This window comes from Callionymus lyra, chromosome 7 (genome assembly GCF_982586985.1).
Source record: "Callionymus lyra chromosome 7, fCalLyr1.hap1.1, whole genome shotgun sequence".
In the NCBI taxonomy this organism is placed as follows: Eukaryota; Metazoa; Chordata; class Actinopteri; order Syngnathiformes; family Callionymidae; genus Callionymus; species Callionymus lyra.
Window position 1 is genome coordinate 370,099 of NC_141824.1, and position 22,546 is coordinate 392,644.

The window sequence follows — 22,546 nt, forward strand, 5'->3', positions numbered from 1 at the left end:
TCTGGAAGTGTTCGTCAGTAGAGGGCGCTGCTGCAGACATGTCTGATCCTGACGTCAGCATATTTAGATGTTTATTTTTTCTTATACAAAAAAAGTTGAGATATAGAAATATAGAATTGTTTTATTTGTTTATTTGTTTTTTTTTCATTCTCTGATTTTTGTTCTAGTATTTGAGTCATCAGCTCCATTTGGGATTTAACCAGAGATATAATGACAGTTGAGTTTGATTGACATTTCAATCGATCAAACCTTTGAGCTTTGAATCATGTTTTCTTGTCCTTTAAGTTCAGATGTCGCAGCAACATAAAAGGTATGGAAGATGTCTCAGTCGTTCACATCAACAGTAAAACTGCAAAAAGATTCCACGTTCACTTCCACGTTTCACTTCCACGTTTCACTTCCACGTTTCACTTCCACGTTTCACTTCCACGTTTCACTTCCACGTTTCACTTCCACGTTTCACTTCCACGTTTCACTTCCACGTTTCACTTCCACGTTTCACTTCCACGTTTCACTTCCACGTTTCACTTCCACGTTTCACTTCCACGTTCACTTCCACGTTCACTTCCACGTTTCACTTCCACGTTCACTTCCACGTTCACTTCCACGTTTCACTTCCACGTTTCACTTCCACGTTTCACTTCCACGTTTCACTTCCACGTTCACTTCCACGTTTCACTTCCACGTTCACTTCCACGTTCACTTCCACGTTTCACTTCCACGTTCACTTCCACGTTTCACTTCCACGTTCACTTCCACGTTTCACTTCCACGTTCACTTCCACGTTTCACTTCCACGTTTCACTTCCACGTTTCACTTCCACGTTTCACTTCCACGTTTCACTTCCACGTTTCACTTCCACGTTTCACTTCCACGTTCCACTTCCACGTTTCACTTCCACGTTCCACTTCCACGTTCCACTTCCACGTTTCACTTCCACGTTTCACTTCCACGTTTCACTTCCACGTTTCACTTCCACGTTCACTTCCACGTTCACTTCCACGTTTCACTTCCACGTTCACTTCCACGTTTCACTTCCACGTTCACTTCCACGTTCACTTCCACGTTTCACTTCCACGTTCACTTCCACGTTTCACTTCCACGTTCACTTCCACGTTCACTTCCACGTTTCACTTCCACGTTCACTTCCACGTTTCACTTCCACGTTTCACTTCCACGTTTCACTTCCACGTTTCATTTCCACGTTTCACTTCCACGCTCACTTCCACGTTCACTTCCACGTTCACTTCCACGTTCACTTCCACGTTCACTTCCACGTTCACTTCCACGTTTCACTTCCACGTTTCACTTCCACGTTTCACTTCCACGTTTCACTTCCACGTTCACTTCCACGTTCACTTCCACGTTCACTTCCACGTTTCACTTCCACGTTCACTTCCACGTTTCACTTCCACGTTTCACTTCCACGTTTCACTTCCACGTTTCACTTCCACGTTTCACTTCGACGTTCACTTCCACGTTCACTTCCACGTTTTACTTCCACGTTCACTTCCACGTTCACTTCCACGTTTCACTTCCACGTTTCACATCCACGTTCACTTCCACGTTTCAGTCCCACGTTCACTTCCACGTTCACTTCCACGTTTCACTTCCACGTTTCACTTCCACGTTTCACTTCCACGTTTCACTTCCACGTTTCACTTCCACGTTCACTTCCACGTTCACTTCCACGTTCACTTCCACGTTTCACTTCCACGTTTCACTTCCACGTTTCACTTCCACGTTCACTTCCACGTTCACTTGCACGTTTCACTTCCACGTTTCACTTCCACGTTCACTTCCACGTTCACTTCCACGTTTCAGTCCCACGTTCACTTCCACGTTCACTTCCATGTTTCACTTCCACGTTTCACTTCCACGTTTCACTTCCACGTTTCACTTCCACGTTCACTTCCACGTTCACTTCCACATTTCACTTCCACGTTTCACTTCCACGTTTCACTTCCACGTTTCACTTCCACGTTTCACTTCCACGTTCACTTCCACGTTTCACTTCCACGTTCACTTCCACGTTTCAGTCCCACGTTCACTTCCACGTTTCACTTCCACGTTTCACTTCCACGTTTCACTTCCACGTTTCACTTCCACGTTTCACTTCCACGTTTCACTTCCACGTTCACTTCCACGTTCACTTCCACGTTCACTTCCACGTTCACTTCCACGTTTCACTTCCACGTTCACTTCCACGTTTCACTTCCACGTTCACTTCCACGTTCACTTCCACGTTCACTTCCACGTTCACTTCCACGTTTCACTTCCACGTTCACTTCCACGTTTCACTTCCACGTTCACTTCCACGTTTCACTTCCACGTTTCACTTCCACGTTTCACTTCCACGTTCACTTCCACGTTTCACTTCCACGTTCACATCCACGTTCACTTCCACGTTTCACTTCCACGTTTCACTTCCACGTTTCACTTCCACGTTTCACTCTCACGTTTCACTTCCACGTTTCACTTCCACGTTTCACTTCCACGTCCAGTGTCCATCAGAGGCAACGAGGTGGAGATAGTGGACAACTATAAGTACCTCGGTGTGTGGATGGACAGTAAACTGGACTGGTCCTGCAACACAGACCATGTGTATAAGAAGGTTCAGAGTAGACTGTACTTTCTGAGGAGGCTTCGATCATTTAACATCTGCAAGAAGCTCCTCTGCATGTTCTACCAGTCTGTGGTGGCCAGTGTCCTGTTCTATGCTGTGGTGTGTTGGGGTGGAAATGTGTCCAAGAGGAGTGTCAACAGGTTGGACAGGTTGATCAGGAGGGCTGGTTCTGTGGTTGGAATGAAGCTGGACTCACTGGTGACAGTTGCTGAGAGGAGATCACTGAACAAACTACTGTCCATCATGGATGATGACAGTCATCCTCTGAACACTGTCATCAGTGAGCAGAGAAGCAGAATGAGTGCACGAATGCTCCTACCCAGGTGCAAAACAAATAGACTCAGGGACTCATTCATCCCTCGGGCTATTAAATTGTACAATTCTGAGTTCGGGGGCAGGAGTGGAGTGAAAGTATCTGGATGTTCTGTTCCATGTTAGTCTTTGTATCTTTGTCTTTGTTGTTTTTCTTTCCTTGACCTATGTCCTTTGTCTTTGTCTTTAGACTTAGATTGTGTCATCTTGTTCTTCCTCTTTATGTTCTTCTTATTTTATTTTTTATGTATTATTTTTTATTGTTTATGAAAAATTGCTGGCTATTGGTAAAAAACAATTTCCCAAAGGAGACCTCCTGAGGGATCAATAAAGTTTTACCTTACCTTACCTTACCTTACTTCCACGTTCACTTCCACGTTTCACTTCCACGTTCACTTCCACGTTTCACTTCCACGTTTCACTTCCACGTTTCACTTCCACGTTTCACTTCCACGTTTCACTTCCACGTTCACTTCCACGTTTCACTTCCACGTTCACTTCCACGTTCACTTCCACGTTTCACTTCCACGTTTCACTTCCACCTTTCACTTCCACGTTTCACTTCCACGTTTCACTTCCACGTTTCACTTCCACGTTCCACTTCCACGTTTCACTTCCACGTTCCACTTCCACGTTTCACTTCCACGTTTCACTTCCACGTTTCACTTCCACGTTTCACTTCCACGTTTCACTTCCACGTTTCACTTCCACGTTCACTTCCACGTTCACTTCCACGTTTCACTTCCACGTTCACTTCCACGTTCACTTCCACGTTTCACTTCCACGTTCACTTCCACGTTTCACTTCCACGTTTCACTTCCACGTTTCACTTCCACGTTCACTTCCACGTTCACTTCCACGTTTCACTTCCACGTTCACTTCCACGTTTCACTTCCACGTTTCACTTCCACGTTTCACTTCCACGTTTCACTTCCACGTTTCACTTCCACGTTTCACTTCCACGTTTCACTTCCACGTTCACTTCCACGTTTCACTTCCACGTTTCACTTCCACGTTCACTTCCACGTTCACTTCCACGTTTCACTTCCACGTTCACTTCCACGTTTCACTTCCACGTTCACTTCCACGTTCACTTCCACGTTCACTTCCACGTTCACTTCCACGTTTGACTTCCACGTTCACTTCCACGTTTGACTTCCACGTTCACTTCCACGTTTCACTTCCACGTTCACTTCCACGTTCACTTCCACATTCACTTCCACGTTTCACTTCCACGTTCACTTCCACGTTTCACTTCCACGTTTCACTTCCACGTTTCACTTCCACGTTCACTTCCACGTTCACTTCCACGTTCACTTCCACGTTTCACTTCCACGTTCACTTCCACGTTCACTTCCACGTTTCACTTCCACGTTCACTTCCACGTTTCACTTCCACGTTCACTTCCACGTTTCAGTCCCACGTTCACTTCCACGTTCACTTCCACGTTTCACTTCCACGTTTCACTTCCACGTTTCACTTCCACGTTTCACTTCCACGTTCACTTCCACGTTCACTTCCACGTTCACTTCCACGTTTCACTTCCACGTTTCACTTCCACGTTCACTTCCACGTTCACTTCCACGTTTCACTTCCACGTTCACTTCCACGTTCACTTCCACGTTTCAGTCCCACGTTCACTTCCACGTTCACTTCCACGTTTCACTTCCACGTTTCACTTCCACGTTTCACTTCCACGTTTCACTTCCACGTTCACTTCCACGTTCACTTCCACGTTCACTTCCACGTTCACGTCCACGTTCACTTCCACGTTTCAGTCCCACGTTCACTTCCACGTTCACTTCCACGTTTCACTTCCACGTTCACTTCCACGTTCACTTCCACGTTCACTTCCACGTTCACTTCCACATTTCACTTCCACGTTTCACTTCCACGTTCACTTCCACGTTTCACTTCCACGTTTCACTTCCACGTTTCACTTCCACGTTCACTTCCACGTTCACTTCCACGTTCACTTCCACGTTTCACTTCCACGTTCACTTCCACGTTTCAGTCCCACGTTCACTTCCACGTTCACTTCCACGTTTCACTTCCACGTTCACTTCCACGTTCACTTCCACGTTCACTTCCACGTTCACTTCCACGTTCACTTCCACGTTCACTTCCACGTTCACTTCCACGTTTCACTTCCACGTTCACTTCCTCGTTTCACTTCCACGTTCACTTCCACGTTTCACTTCCACGTTTCACTTCCACGTTTCACTTCCACGTTTCACTTCCACGTTCACTTCCACGTTTCACTTCCACGTTTCACTTCCACGTTTCACTTCCACGTTCACATCCACGTTCACTTCCACGTTTCACTTCCACGTTTCACTTCCACGTTTCACTTCCACGTTTCACTTCCACGTTTCACTTCCACGTTTCACTTCCACGTTTCACTTCCACGTTCACTTCCACGTTTCACTTCCACGTTTCACTTCCACGTTTCACTTCCACGTTCACTTCCACGTTCACTTCCACGTTTCACTTCCACGTTTCACTTCCACGTTCACTTCCACGTTCACTTCCACGTTCACTTCCACGTTTCACTTCCACGTTCACTTCCACGTTTCACTTCCACGTTCACTTCCACGTTTCACTTCCACGTTCACTTCCACGTTCACTTCCACGTTTCACTTCCACGTTTCACTTCCACGTTTCACTTCCACGTTCACATCCACGTTCACTTCCACGTTCACATCCACGTTCACTTCCACGTTCACATCCACGTTCACTTCCACGTTCACTTCCACGTTCACTTCCACGTTCACTTCCACGTTCACTTCCACGTTTCACTTCCACGTTTCACTTCCACGTTTCACTTCCACGTTTCACTTCCACGTTCACTTCCACGTTCACTTCCACGTTTCACTTCCACGTTCACTTCCACGTTTCAGTCCCACGTTCACTTCCACGTTCACTTCCACGTTTCACTTCCACGTTTCACTTCCACGTTCACTTCCACGTTCACTTCCACGTTTCACTTCCACGTTTCACTTCCACGTTTCACTTCCACGTTCACTTCCACGTTTCACTTCCACGTTCACTTCCACGTTCACTTCCACGTTTCAGTCCCACGTTCACTTCCACGTTCACTTCCACGTTTCACTTCCACGTTTCACTTCCACGTTTCACTTCCACGTTTCACTTCCACGTTTCACTTCCACGTTCACTTCCACGTTTCACTTCCACGTTCACTTCCACGTTTCACTTCCACGTTCACTTCCACGTTTCACTTCCACGTTCACTTCCACGTTTCAGTCCCACGTTCACTTCCACGTTCACTTCCACGTTTCACTTCCACGTTTCACTTCCACGTTTCACTTCCACGTTTCACTTCCACGTTCACTTCCACGTTTCACTTCCACGTTCACTTCCACGTTTCACTTCCACGTTTCACTTCCACGTTCACTTCCACGTTTCACTTCCACGTTCACATCCACGTTTCACTTCCACGTTCACTTCCACGTTCACTTCCACGTTCACTTCCACGTTCACTTCCACGTTTCACTTCCACGTTTCACTTCCACGTTCACTTCCACGTTTCACTTCCACGTTCACTTCCACGTTCACTTCCACGTTTCACTTCCACGTTTCACTTCCACGTTCACTTCCACGTTTCACTTCCACGTTCACTTCCACGTTCACTTCCACGTTTCACTTCCACGTTTCACTTCCACGTTCACTTCCACGTTTCACTTCCACGTTTCACTTCCACGTTTCACTTCCACGTTCACTTCCACGTTTCACTTCCACGTTCACTTCCACGTTTCACTTCCACGTTCACTTCCACGTTTCACTTCCACGTTCACTTCCACGTTTCACTTCCACGTTCACTTCCACGTTCACTTCCACGTTTCACTTCCACGTTTCACTTCCACGTTCACTTCCACGTTTCACTTCCACGTTCACTTCCACGTTCACTTCCACGTTTCACTTCCACGTTCACTTCCACGTTTCACTTCCACGTTCACTTCCACGTTTCACTTCCACGTTCACTTCCACGTTTCACTTCCACGTTTCACTTCCACGTTTCACTTCCACGTTCACTTCCACGTTTCACTTCCACGTTCACTTCCACGTTCACTTCCATGTTCACATCTGCTACTTCTGGTTAGTTTAAATAGAAGTAACCAAGTTACCAGCATGTACCACACAGACATCAACCAGCCTGGATAATAATATGTTTGCAGAGATTCTTTCTAGACCAGGGTCACAAGGCGCTTTGACAGGCACACATTCACACACAATCACACACTGATGGGAGTAGGCTGCGACGCAGAGCGCCAGCTCTTCCATCAGGAGCCATCAGGGTAAAGTGTCTTGCTGGGATTGAACCCGCAACCTCTCAGACCGCGAACAACCAAGACGCCCAAGAACAACCGTCAAGACTTTCAAGATCAGAATTCTGTGAATCTCTCCTGAAGAGACAAACCTTCTATTTCAAATATAAGTTTAACATTTGGGTAAAAAGCTGTAATTTCTGCAACATATTGTCACAAACTGTCATGAGTCTACATGTTCCTCCTCGTGTTTCCGGTTTTATTGTGAAATCCCCCTTCTGTGTCTGTGCTAGTCTAACCTGTCTGATAGTAATTGTTCCAGGTGTGTCTTGTTAGTCCCGCCCCCAGCTGCTGCTGATTGGTCCTCTGTGTTCTTTAGCCTCCACTCTCTGTCACGTCCTTGTCTTGTCGTCACCATTTTCTAGTACCTGTATCCTGCCTCTAAGTATTCCTACCCTGTCTCTTACCCTTTTCCCAACAAGACTCTTTCCTGCCTTGTTTGTTATTCGACCTGTTTCTGCCCCTTGACGCTGAGTTTGCCAAACCCTTGATATGCCTTTCGTTGCCGATTCCTGGACTGTTGGACTCGCCTCTGCCTTCACCACGGAATAAACCAAGTCTATGCAAATACCTCTGCGCCTGGGTTTCTCCGTGATACAAACATTGAATCATGACGAGGAAACATCAGTCGAACATAGTAGTTCAAGGTCACAATCAAACGCTGTAAAAACATTTGTTCTCTGGTGATATTCTCTTAAAATGCTTGAAAACAAACAAGATAACATACGTTTGTTAGAAATTTAAAAGACAAATGTAAGAAAATAAATCAAAAATACAACATTAAACTAAGACTGTGACAATATGTTGTTCAAATGTTATCTTGACAGTTTGTTGGTGAAACTAATGTTAAATATAGATTTGCTGGTTTATGTAGAAAACGATTGTTTGAGTTTTGGTTGATATGAATATGTATATTTCTGAGTGAGCTGGAGTGGGCGGAGCTAAGAGTGACGTCAGCTGATGAAGTGATGCTGAGGCGAGACGAAAGAGTGAAAAACATGTAAATAATGAAGACATGAAGCATCTTGTGTTTTCATGTTGGAAGACTGAGGTTCTGTCTACTCTGAGCACCTTTGTTTGGAATGAATCTGTGGATATTATTCACTATATTGTGGTTACGACTTAAATCTTATCCATACACGGCTCCAGAAGTTTGACTCCAGAAGTTTGACTCCAGAAGTTTGACTCCAGAAGTTTGACTCCAGAAGTTTGACTCCAGAAGTTTGACTCCAGAAGTTTGACTCCAGAAGTTTGACTCCAGAAGTTTGACTCCAGAAGTCTGATTCTTAAGTCACGTCATGATCACGAACCACTGATAACAACAGAATCTGTTTGAGGTTCAAACATTAAAACATTTACAGTCTTCTCTCCAGATGACCTGAAGCCTCGGACGGTAAACGTGAATCGTTGTGAAGCGACATCACTTCCTGCATCGATCTTGAGCCGCGGATCATTTTTCATCTCATCTCTGCAGCGTCGATGTTTCTCATCAGCAGCACCGGACACGAGTCGTGCAAAATGAAGCTCTTTGGAAATTAGGAGGAAATATTTACGTCTGACCTGAACTGAGTGACAGGTGTCAGTCTTGATGCACCTTCTGACAGAAATAAATGTGGTTGAATAAGTGGTCGAGACATGTGCTTCATCCCTTCATCTATACATGTTGTTCTTTTTACAGTAAAACACTTTATCTCCACATGAGGAACATGCGATGGAAGCAGGTTGTTGCTCTGGAGACGAGGGCGTGTGTCGTGTGCGAGGAATAGGGCAAGTCACTTTATTTCTGTCACAGTGTGAGTACGATTGTCGACTTACCTCCAGGTACACGACCCAGGGCATCACCAGCGTGGCCACGAGAAGGTCAGCCACTGCCAGGCTGACGATCAGGTAGTTGGTCGTGGTCTGCAGAGCCTTCTCTCTGGACACAGCCATGCACACCAGCACGTTGCCGAAGACGATGACGAAGATGAGCAGCGTGAGCAACATGGCGTAATAGTTGTACGGATGCTTGTGCTCGTCGTCCGTCGCGTTGAAGCGCCATGTTCCGTTGTCCAGTGAGTCGTTGAAGGCAAACTGTGTTAAGACATCCATGAGCTGTGAGTGATGAAGCCACGACCTGAAGAAACACTCAGTGTTAGATAGAAGATTACACCTTTTTTAGTGACTCTATTGTATCATCAGTGTGTTGTTGTGATGTGTGACTCTATTGTATCATCAGTGTGTTGTTGTGATGTGTGACTCTATTGTATCATCAGTGTGTTGTTGTGATGTGTGACTCTATTGTATCATCAGTGTGTTGTTGTGATGTGTGACTCTATTGTATCATCAGTGTGTTGTTGTGATGTGTGACTCTATTGTATCATCAGTGTGCTGTTGTGATGTGTGACTCTATTGTATCATCAGTGTGTGTGTTGTGATGTGTGACTCTATTGTATCATCAGTGTGTGTGTTGTGATGTGTGACTCTATTGTATCATCAGTGTGTTGTTGTGATGTGTGACTCTATTGTATCATCAGTGTGTTGTTGTGATGTGTGACTCTATTGTATCATCAGTGTGCTGTTGTGATGTGTGACTCTATTGTATCATCAGTGTGTGTGTTGTGATGTGTGACTCTATTGTATCATCAGTGTGTTGTTGTGATGTGTGACTCTATTGTATCATCAGTGTGTTGTTGTGATGTGTGACTCTATTGTATCATCCGTGTGTTGTTGTGATGTGTGACTCTATTGTATCATCAGTGTGTGTGTTGTGATGTGTGACTCTATTGTATCATCAGTGTGTGTGTTGTGATGTGTGACTCTATTGTATCATCAGTGTGTTGTTGTGATGTGTGACTCTATTGTATCATCAGTGTGTGTGTTGTGATGTGTGACTCTATTGTATCATCAGTGTGTGTGTTGTGATGTGTGACTCTATTGTATTGTCAGTGTGTTGTGATGTGTGACTCTATTCTATCATCAGTGCGTTGTTGTGATGTGTGACTCTATTGTATCATCAGTGTGTTGTTGTAATGTGTAACTCTATTGTATCATCAGTGTGTTGTTGTGATGTGTAACTCTATTGTATCATCAGTGTGTTGTTGTGATGTGTAACTCTATTGTATCATCAGTGTGTTGTTGTGATGTGTAACTCTATTGTATCATCAGTGTGTTGTTGGGATGTGTAACTCTATTGTATCATCAGTGTGTTGTTGTGATGTGTAACTCTATTGTATCATCAGTGTGTTGTTGTGGTGTGTGACTATTTTGTATCATCGGTGTGTTGTTGTGATGTGTGACTCTATTGTATCATCAGTGTGTTGTTGTGATGTGTGACTCTATTGTATCATCAGTGTGTTGTTGTGATGTGTGACTCTATTGTATCATCAGTGTGTGTGTTGTGATGTGTGACTCTATTGTATCATCAGTGTGTTGTTGTGATGTGTGACTCTATTGTATCATCAGTGTGTGTTGTGATGTGTGACTCTATTGTATCATCAGTGTGTTGTTGTGATGTGTGACTCTATTGTATCATCAGTGTGTGTGTTGTGATGAGTGACTCTATTGTATCATCAGTGTGTGTGTTGTGATGTGTGACTCTATTGTATCATCAGTGTGTGTGTTGTTGTGATGTGTGACTCTATTGTATCGTCAGTGTGTTGTGATGTGTGACTCTATTGTATCATCAGTGTGTTGTTGTGATGTGTAACTCTATTGTATCATCAGTGTGTTGTTGTGATGTGTAACTCTATTGTATCATCAGTGTGTTGTTGTGATGTGTAACTCTATTGTATCATCAGTGTGTTGTTGTGATGTGTGACTCTATTGTATCATCAGTGTGTGTTGTTGTTGTGATGTGTGACTCTATTGTATCATCAGTGTGTGTGTTGTTGTGATGTGTGACTATATTGTATCATCAGTGTGTGTGTGTCTGTTGTTGTGATGTGTGACTCTATTGTATCATCAGTGTGTGTGTGATGTGTAACTCTATTGTATCATCAGTGTGTGTGTTGTTGTGATGTGTAACTCTATTGTATCATCAGTGTGTGTGTTGTTGTGATGTGTGACTCTATTGTATCATCAGTGTGTGTGTGTTGTTGTGATGTGTAACTCTATTGTATCATCAGTGTGTGTGTTGTTGTGATGTGTGACTCTATTGTATCACCAGTGTGTGTGTGTTGTTGTGATGTGTAACTCTATTGTATCATCAGTGTGTGTGTTGTTGTGATGTGTGACTCTATTGTATCATCAGTGTGTGTGTTGTTGTGATGTGTGACTCTATTGTATCATCAGTGTGTGTGTGTTGTTGTGATGTGTAACTCTATTGTATCATCAGTGTGTGTGTTGTTGTGATGTGTGACTCTATTGTATCGTCAGTGTGTTGTTGTGATGTGTGACTCTATTGTATCATCAGTGTGTTGTTGTGATGTGTAACTATATTGTATCATCAGTGTGTGTGTGTTGTTGTGATGTGTGACTCTATTGTATCATCAGTGTGTGTGTGTTGTTGTGATGTGTGACTCTATTGTATCATCAGTGTGTGTGTGTTGTTGTGCTGTGTGACTCTATTGTATCATCAGTGTGTGTGTGTTGTTGTGATGTGTGACTCTATCGTATCATCAGTGTGTGTGTGTTGTTGTGATGTGTGACTCTATTGTATCATCAGTGTGTGTTGTTGTGATGTGTGACTCTATTGTATCATCAGTGTGTGTCTCAGAAGTACACAAGCATGTCTCAGAAGTACATGAAGTACACAAGCATGTCTCAGAAGTACATGAAGTACACAAGCATGTCTCAGAAGTACATGAAGTACACAAGCATGTCTCAGAAGTACATGAAGTATACAATCATGTCTCAGAAGTACATGAAGTACACAAGCATGTCTCAGAAGTACATGAAGTATACAATCATGTCTCACAAGTACATGAAGTACACAAGCATGTCTCAGAAGTACATGAAGTACACAAGCATGTCTCACAAGTACATGAAGTACACAATCATGTCTCACAAGTACATGAAGTACACAAGCATGTCTCACAAGTACATGAAGTACACAAGCATGTCTCAGAAGTACATGAAGTACACAAGCATGTCTCACAAGTACATGAAGTACACAATCATGTCTCACAAGTACATGAAGTACACAAGCATGTCTCACAAGTACATGAAGTACACAATCATGTCTCACAAGTACATGAAGTACACAAGCATGTCTCACAAGTACATGAAGTACACAATCATGTCTCACAAGTACACAAAGTCTTGAAATGTCAACATCTGTTTTTTTTCTCGACACCATCAGATCTTAATGACTTCAAGAATGAAATCCTTTTGTTTCCATTTTTCTTTGAGAAGATTCAATGTCGTAGAAACACTTCCAGCCTCACGGCTTTTTCCGAACGTTCACAGTTGAGCTGAAGACACGGTTGGTTGAAGTTCAAGTTCACTGCAGGCTCATGAAACCAGAAGCACTTCAGGTCCTGAACACTGGATCTATTTTAGAGTTTCTTTGACGTCCATGAAGTCTTGAGACAGTTTTGATCCAGTGACTGTAACTTCAACCTGACCTGACCTTTGAACTGATGTAACTTCATGACCTGACCCTAGAACTGATGTAACTTCATGACCTGACCCTTGAACTGATGTAACTTCAACCTGACCTGACCTTTGAACTGATGTAACTTCATGACCTGACACTAGAACTGATGTAACTTCAACCTGACCTGACCTTTGAACTGATGTAACTTCATGACCTGACCCTAGAACTGATGTAACTTCATGACCTGACCCTAGAACTGATGTAACTTCATGACCTGACCCTTGAACTGATGTAACTTCATCACCTGACCCTAGAACTGATGTAACTTCATGAACTGACCCTAGAACTGATGTAACTTCATGAACTGACCCTTGAACTGATGTAACTTCAACCTGACCTGACCTTTGAACTGATGTAACTTCATGACCTGACACTAGAACTGATGTAACTTCAACCTGACCTGACCCTAGAACTGATGTAACTTCATGACCTGACACTAGAACTGATGTAACTTCAACCTGACCTGACCTTTGAACTGATGTAACTTCATGACCTGACCCTAGAACTGATGTAACTTCATGACCTGACACTAGAACTGATGTAACTTCAACCTGACCTGACCTTTGAACTGATGTAACTTCATGACCTGACCTTTGAACTGATGTAACTTCATGACCTGACACTAGAACTGATGTAACTTCAACCTGACCTGACCTTTGAACTGATGTAACTTCATGACCTGACCCTAGAACTGATGTAACTTCATGACCTGACCCTAGAACTGATGTAACTTCATGACCTGACCCTTGAACTGATGTAACTTCAACCTGACCTGACCTTTGAACTGATGTAACTTCATGACCTGACACTAGAACTGATGTAACTTCAACCTGACCTGACCCTAGAACTGATGTAACTTCATCACCTGACCCTAGAACTGATGTAACTTCATGACCTGACCCTAGAACTGATGTAACTTCATGACCTGACCCTTGAACTGATGTAACTTCATCACCTGACCCTAGAACTGATGTAACTTCATGATCTGGCCCTTGAACTGATGTAACTTCATCACCTGACCCTAGAACTGATGTAACTTCATGACCTGACCCTAGAACTGATGTAACTTCATGACCTGACCCTTGAACTGATGTAACTTCATGACCTGACCCTAGAACTGATGTAACTTCATGACCTGACCCTAGAACTGATGTAACTTCATGACCTGACCCTTGAACTGATGTAACTTCATGACCTGACCCTTGAACTGATGTAACTTCATGACCTGACCTGACCCTAGAACTGATGTAACTTCATGACCTGACCCTTGAACTGATGTAACTTCATGACCTGACCCTAGAACTGATGTAACTTCATGACCTGACCTGACCCTAGAACTGATGTAACTTCATGACCTGACCTGACCCTAGAACTGATGTAACTTCATGACCTGACCCTAGAACTGATGTAACTTCATGACCTGACCCTTGAACTGATGTAACTTCATCACCTGACCCTAGAACTGATGTAACTTCATGAACTGACCCTAGAACTGATGTAACTTCATGAACTGACCCTTGAACTGATGTAACTTCAACCTGACCTGACCTTTGAACTGATGTAACTTCATGACCTGACACTAGAACTGATGTAACTTCAACCTGACCTGACCCTAGAACTGATGTAACTTCATGACCTGACCCTAGAACTGATGTAACTTCATGACCTGACCCTAGAACTGATGTAACTTCATGACCTGACCCTTGAACTGATGTAACTTCATCACCTGACCCTAGAACTGATGTAACTTCATGACCTGACCCTTGAACTGATGTAACTTCATCACCTGACCCTAGAACTGATGTAACTTCATGACCTGACCCTAGAACTGATGTAACTTCATGACCTGACCCTTGAACTGATGTAACTTCATGACCTGACCCTAGAACTGATGTAACTTCATGACCTGACCCTAGAACTGATGTAACTTCATGACCTGACCCTTGAACTGATGTAACTTCATGACCTGACCCTTGAACTGATGTAACTTCATGACCTGACCTGACCCTAGAACTGATGTAACTTCATGACCTGACCCTTGAACTGATGTAACTTCATGACCTGACCCTAGAACTGATGTAACTTCATGACCTGACCTGACCCTAGAACTGATGTAACTTCATGACCTGACCTGACCCTAGAACTGATGTAACTTCATGACCTGACCCTTGAACTGATGTAACTTCATGACCTGACCCTAGAACTGATGTAACTTCATGACCTGACGCTTGAACTGATGTAACTTCATGACCTGACCCTAGAACTGATGTAACTTCAACCTGACCTGACCCTTGAACTGATGTAACTTCATGACCTGACCCTTGAACTGATGTAACTTCATGACCTGACCCTAGAACTGATGTAACTTCATGACCTGACCCTTGAACTGATGTAACTTCATGACCTGACCTGACCCTAGAACTGATGTAACTTCATGACCTGACCCTTGAACTGATGTAACTTCATGACCTGACCCTTGAACTGATGTAACTTCATGACCTGACCCTAGAACTGATGTAACTTCATGACCTGACCCTTGAACTGATGTAACTTCATGACCTGACCATAGAACTGATGTAACTTCATGACCTGACCCTAGAACTGATGTAACTTCATGACCTGACCCTTGAACTGATGTAACTTCATGACCTGACCCTAGAACTGATGTAACTTCATGACCTGACCTGACCCTAGAACTGATGTAACTTCATGACCTGACCCTTGAACTGATGTAACTTCATGACCTGACCCTTGAACTGATGTAACTTCATGACCTGACCCTAGAACTGATGTAACTTCATGACCTGACCCTTGAACTGATGTAACTTCATGACCTGACCATAGAACTGATGTAACTTCATGACCTGACCCTAGAACTGATGTAACTTCATGACCTGACCCTTGAACTGATGTAACTTCATGACCTGACCCTAGAACTGATGTAACTTCATGACCTGACCTGACCATAGAACTGATGTAACTTCATGACCTGACCCTTGAACTGATGTAACTTCATGACCTGACCCTAGAACTGATGTAACTTCATGACCTGACCTGACCCTAGAACTGATGTAACTTCATGACCTGACCCTTGAACTGATGTAACTTCATGACCTGACCCTAGAACTGATGTAACTTCATGACCTGACACTAGAACTGATGTAACTTCATGACCTGACACTAGAACTGATGTAACTTCATGACCTGACCCTAGAACTGATGTAACTTCATGACCTGTCCCTTGAACTGATGTAACTTCATGACCTGACCCTTGAACTTATGTAACTTCATGACCTGACCCTAGAACTGATGTAACTTCATGACCTGACCCTTGAACTGATGTAACTTCATGACCTGACGCTTGAACTGATGTAACTTCATGACCTGACCCTTGAACTGATGTAACTTCATGACCTGACCATAGAACTGATGTAACTTCATGACCTGACCCTAGAACTGATGTAACTTCATGACCTGACCCTTGAACTGATGTAACTTCATGACCTGACCATAGAACTGATGTAACTTCATGACCTGACCCTTGAACTGATGTAACTTCATGACCTGACCCTAGAACTGATGTAACTTCATGACCTGACCCTTGAACTGATGTAACTTCATGACCTGACCCTAGAACTGATGTAACTTCATGACCTGACCCTTGAACTGATGTAACTTCATGACCTGACCCTAGAACTGATGTAACTTCATGACCTGACCTGACCCTAGAACTGATGTAACTTCATGACCTGACCCTAGAACTGATGTAACTTCATGACCTGACCCTTGAACTGATGTAACTTCATGACCTGACCCTAGAACTGATGTAACTTCATGACCTGACCCTTGAACTGATGTAACTTCATGACCTGACCCTTGAACTGATGTAACTTCATGACCTGACCCTAGAACTGATGTAACTTCATGACCTGACCTGACCCTAGAACTGATGTAACTTCATGACCTGACCCTTGAACTGATGTAACTTCATGACCTGACCCTTGAACTGATGTAACTTCATGACCTGACCCTAGAACTGATGTAACTTCATGACCTGACCCTTGAACTGATGTAACTTCATGACCTGACCATAGAACTGATGTAACTTCATGACCTGACCCTAGAACTGATGTAACTTCATGACCTGACCCTTGAACTGATGTAACTTCATGACCTGACCCTAGAACTGATGTAACTTCATGACCTGACCTGACCATAGAACTAATGTAACTTCATGACCTGACCCTTGAACTGATGTAACTTCATGACCTGACCCTAGAACTGATGTAACTTCATGACCTGACCTGACCCTAGAACTGATGTAACTTCATGACCTGACCCTTGAACTGATGTAACTTCATGACCTGACCCTAGAACTGATGTAACTTCATGACCTGACACTAGAACTGATGTAACTTCATGACCTGACACTAGAACTGATGTAACTTCATGACCTGACCCTAGAACTGATGTAACTTCATGACCTGTCCCTTGAACTGATGTAACTTCATGACCTGACCCTTGAACTGATGTAACTTCATGACCTGACCCTAGAACTGATGTAACTTCATGACCTGACCCTTGAACTGATGTAACTTCATGACCTGACGCTTGAACTGATGTAACTTCATGACCTGATCCTTGAACTGATGTAACTTCATGACCTGACCATAGAACTGATGTAACTTCATGACCTGACCCTAGAACTGATGTAACTTCATGACCTGACCCTTGAACTGATGTAACTTCATGACCTGACCATAGAACTGATGTAACTTCATGACCTGACCCTTGAACTGATGTAACTTCATGACCTGACCCTAGAACTGATGTAACTTCATGACCTGACCCTTGAACTGATGTAACTTCATGACCTGACCCTAGAACTGATGTAACTTCATGACCTGACCCTTGAACTGATGTAACTTCATGACCTGACCCTAGAACTGATGTAACTTCATGACCTGACCTGACCATAGAACTGATGTAACTTCATGACCTGACCCTAGAACTGATGTAACTTCATGACCTGACCCTTGAACTGATGTAACTTCATGACCTGACCCTAGAACTGATGTAACTTCATGACCTGACCCTAGAACTGATGTAACTTCAACCTGACCTGACCATTGAACTGATGTAACTTCATGACCTGACCCTAGAACTGATGTAACTTCATGACCTGACCCTTGAACTGATGTAACTTCATGACCTGACCATAGAACTGATGTAACTTCATGACCTGACCCTAGAACTGATGTAACTTCATGACCTGACCCTTGAACTGATGTAACTTCATGACCTGACCCTAGAACTGATGTAACTTCATGACCTGACCTGACCCTAGAACTGATGTAACTTCATGACCTGACCCTTGAACTGATGTAACTTCATGACCTGACCCTTGAACTGATGTAACTTCATGACCTGACCCTAGAACTGATGTAACTTCATGACCTGACCCTTGAACTGATGTAACTTCATGACCTGACCATAGAACTGATGTAACTTCATGACCTGACCCTAGAACTGATGTAACTTCATGACCTGACCCTTGAACTGATGTAACTTCATGACCTGACCCTAGAACTGATGTAACTTCATGACCTGACCTGACCATAGAACTGATGTAACTTCATGACCTGACCCTTGAACTGATGTAACTTCATGACCTGACCCTAGAACTGATGTAACTTCATGACCTGACCTGACCCTAGAACTGATGTAACTTCATGACCTGACCCTTGAACTGATGTAACTTCATGACCTGACCCTAGAACTGATGTAACTTCATGACCTGACACTAGAACTGATGTAACTTCATGACCTGACACTAGAACTGATGTAACTTCATGACCTGACCCTAGAACTGATGTAACTTCATGACCTGTCCCTTGAACTGATGTAACTTCATGACCTGACCCTTGAACTGATGTAACTTCATGACCTGACCCTAGAACTGATGTAACTTCATGACCTGACCCTTGAACTGATGTAACTTCATGACCTGACGCTTGAACTGATGTAACTTCATGACCTGACCCTTGAACTGATGTAACTTCATGACCTGACCATAGAACTGATGTAACTTCATGACCTGACCCTAGAACTGATGTAACTTCATGACCTGACCCTTGAACTGATGTAACTTCATGACCTGACACTAGAACTGATGTAACTTCATGACCTGACCCTTGAACTGATGTAACTTCATGACCTGACCCTAGAACTGATGTAACTTCATGACCTGACCCTTGAACTGATGTAACTTCATGACCTGACCCTAGAACTGATGTAACTTCATGACCTGACCCTTGAACTGATTTAACTTCATGACCTGACCCTAGAACTGATGTAACTTCATGACCTGACGCTTGAACTGATGTAACTTCATGACCTGACCCTTGAACTGATGTAACTTCATGACCTGACCCTAGAACTGATGTAACTTCATGACCTGACCCTAGAACTGATGTAACTTCAACCTGACCTGACCATTGAACTGATGTAACTTCATGACCTGACCCTAGAACTGATGTAACTTCATGACCTGACACTAGAACTGATGTAACTTCATGACCTGACCCTAGAACTGATGTAACTTCATGACCTGACCCTTGAACTGATGTAACTTCATGACCTGACCCTAGAACTGATGTAACTTCATGACCTGACCCTTGAACTGATGTAACTTCATGACCTGACCCTAGAACTGATGTAACTTCATGACCTGGCACTAGAACTGATGTAACTTCATGACCTGACCCTAGAACTGATGTAACTTCATGACCTGACCCTAGAACTGATGTAACTTCATGACCTGACCCTTGAACTGATGTAACTTCAACCTGACCTGACCCTAGAACTGATGTAACTTCATGACCTGACCCTAGAACTGATGTAACTTCATGACCTGACCCTAGAACTGATGTAACTTCATGACCTGACCCTAGAACTGATGTAACTTCATGACCTGACCCTTGAACTGATGTAACTTCAGCCTGACCCTAGAACTGATGTAACTTCATGACCTGACCCTAGAACTGATGTAACTTCATGACCTGACCCTTGAACTGATGTAACTTCAGCCTGACCCTAGAACTGATGTAACTTCATGACCTGACCCTAGAACTGATGTAACTTCATGACCTGACACTAGAACTGATGTAACTTCATGACCTGACCCTAGAACTGATGTAACTTCATCACCTGACCCTTGAACTGATGTAACTTCAGCCTGACCCTAGAACTGATGTTACTTCATGACCTGACCCTAGAACTGATGTAACTTCATGACCTGACCCAGGAAGTGATGTAACTTCAACCTGACCTGACCCTAGAACTGATGTAACTTCATGACCTGACCCTAGAACTGATGTAACTTCATGACCTGACCTTTGAACTGATGTAACTTCAACCTGACCTGACCCTAGAACTGATGTAACTTCATGACCTGACCCTAGAACTGATGTAACTTCAACCTGACCTGACCCTAGAACTGATGTAACTTCATGACCTGACCCTTTAACTGATGTAACTTCATGACCTGACCCTAGTACTGATGTAACTTCATGACCTGACCCTAGAACTGATGTAACTTCATGACCTGACCCTAGAACTGATGTAACTTCAACCTGACCTGACCCTTGAACTGATGTCACTTCATGACCTGACCCTAGAACTGATGTAACTTCATGACCTGACCCTAGTACTGATGTTACTTCATGACCTGACCCTTGAACTGATGTAACTTCATGACCTGACCCTAGAACTGATGTAACTTCATGACCTGACCTTATAACTGATGTAACTTCATGACCTGACATTTGATCTGTTGTAACTTCAACCTGACCTGACCCTTGAACTGATGTAACTTCATGACCTGACCCTAGAACTGATGTAACTTCAACCTGACCTGACCCTTGAACTGATGTAACTTCATGACCTGACCCTAGAACTGATGTAACTTCATGACCTGGCACTAGAACTGATGTAACTTCATGACCTGACCCTAGAACTGATGTAACTTCATGACCTGACCCTAGAACTGATGTATCTTCATGACCTGACCCTTGAACTGATGTAACTTCAACCTGACCTGACCCTAGAACTGATGTAACTTCATGACCTGACCCTAGAACTGATGTAACTTCATGACCTGACCCTTGAACTGATGTAACTTCATGACCTGACCCTAGAACTGATGTAACTTCATGACCTGACCCTAGAACTGATGTAACTTCATGACCTGACCGTAGAACTGATGTAACTTCATGACCTGACCCTTGAACTGATGTAACTTCAGCCTGACCCTAGAACTGATGTAACTTCATGACCTGACCCTAGAACTGATGTAACTTCATGACCTGACCCTTGAACTGATGTAACTTCAGCCTGACCCTAGAACTGATGTAACTTCATGACCTGACCCTAGAACTGATGTAACTTCATGACCTGACACTAGAACTGATGTAACTTCATGACCTGACCCTTGAACTGATGTAACTTCATGACCTGACCCTAGAACTGATGTAACTTCATGACCTGACCCTAGAACTGATGTAACTTCATCACCTGACCCTTGAACTGATGTAACTTCAGCCTGACCCTAGAACTGATGTTACTTCATGACCTGACCCTAGAACTGATGTAACTTCATGACCTGACCCTAGAAGTGATGTAACTTCAACCTGACCTGACCCTAGAACTGATGTAACTTCATGACCTGACCCTAGAACTGATGTAACTTCATGACCTGACCTTTGAACTGATGTAACTTCAACCTGACCTGACCCTAGAACTGATGTAACTTCATGACCTGACCCTAGAAGTGATGTAACTTCAACCTGACCTGACCCTAGAACTGATGTAACTTCATGACCTGACCCTAGAACTGATGTAACTTCATGACCTGACCTTTGAACTGATGTAACTTCAACCTGACCTGACCCTAGAACTGATGTAACTTCATGACCTGACCCTAGAACTGATGTAACTTCAACCTGACCTGACCCTAGAACTGATGTAACTTCATGACCTGACCCTTGAACTGATGTAACTTCATGACCTGACCCTAGTACTGATGTAACTTCATGACCTGACCCTAGAACTGATGTAACTTCATGACCTGACCCTAGAACTGATGTAACTTCAACCTGACCTGACCCTTGAACCGATGTAACTTCATGACCTGACCCTAGAATTGATGTAACTTCATGACCTGACCCTAGTACTGATGTAACTTCATGACCTGACCCTTGAACTGATGTAACTTCATGACCTGACCCTAGAACTGATGTAACTTCATGACCTGACCCTATAACTGATGTAACTTCATGACCTGACATTTGAACTGTTGTAACTTCAACCTGACCTGACCCTTGAACTGATGTAACTTCATGACCTGACCCTAGAACTGATGTAACTTCAACCTGACCTGACCCTAGAACTGATGTAACTTCATGACCTGACCCTAGAACTGATGTAACTTCAACCTGACCTGACCCTAGAACTGATGTAACTTCATGACCTGACCCTTTAACTGATGTAACGTCATGACCTGACCCTAGAACTGATGTAACTTCATGACCTGACCCTTGAACTGATGTAACTTCATGACCTGACCCTAGAACTGATGTAACTTCAACCTGACATGACCCTAGAACTGATGTAACTTCATAACCT

At 43.6% G+C, this 22,546-nt stretch overlaps 1 protein-coding gene across 1 annotated transcript in view; it reads right to left on the reverse strand.

The window, feature by feature from the left end:
• Positions 1-22,546, reverse strand: part of drd2a (dopamine receptor D2a) — an 82,916-nt gene that overhangs the window by 9,581 nt on the left and 50,789 nt on the right. The window contains exon 2 of the mRNA XM_087795771.1: positions 9,100-9,400. Coding sequence (XP_087651897.1) covers positions 9,100-9,375 — 276 coding nt within the window. The 5' untranslated portion in view covers positions 9,376-9,400. The remainder of the gene's footprint in view (positions 1-9,099; positions 9,401-22,546) is intronic.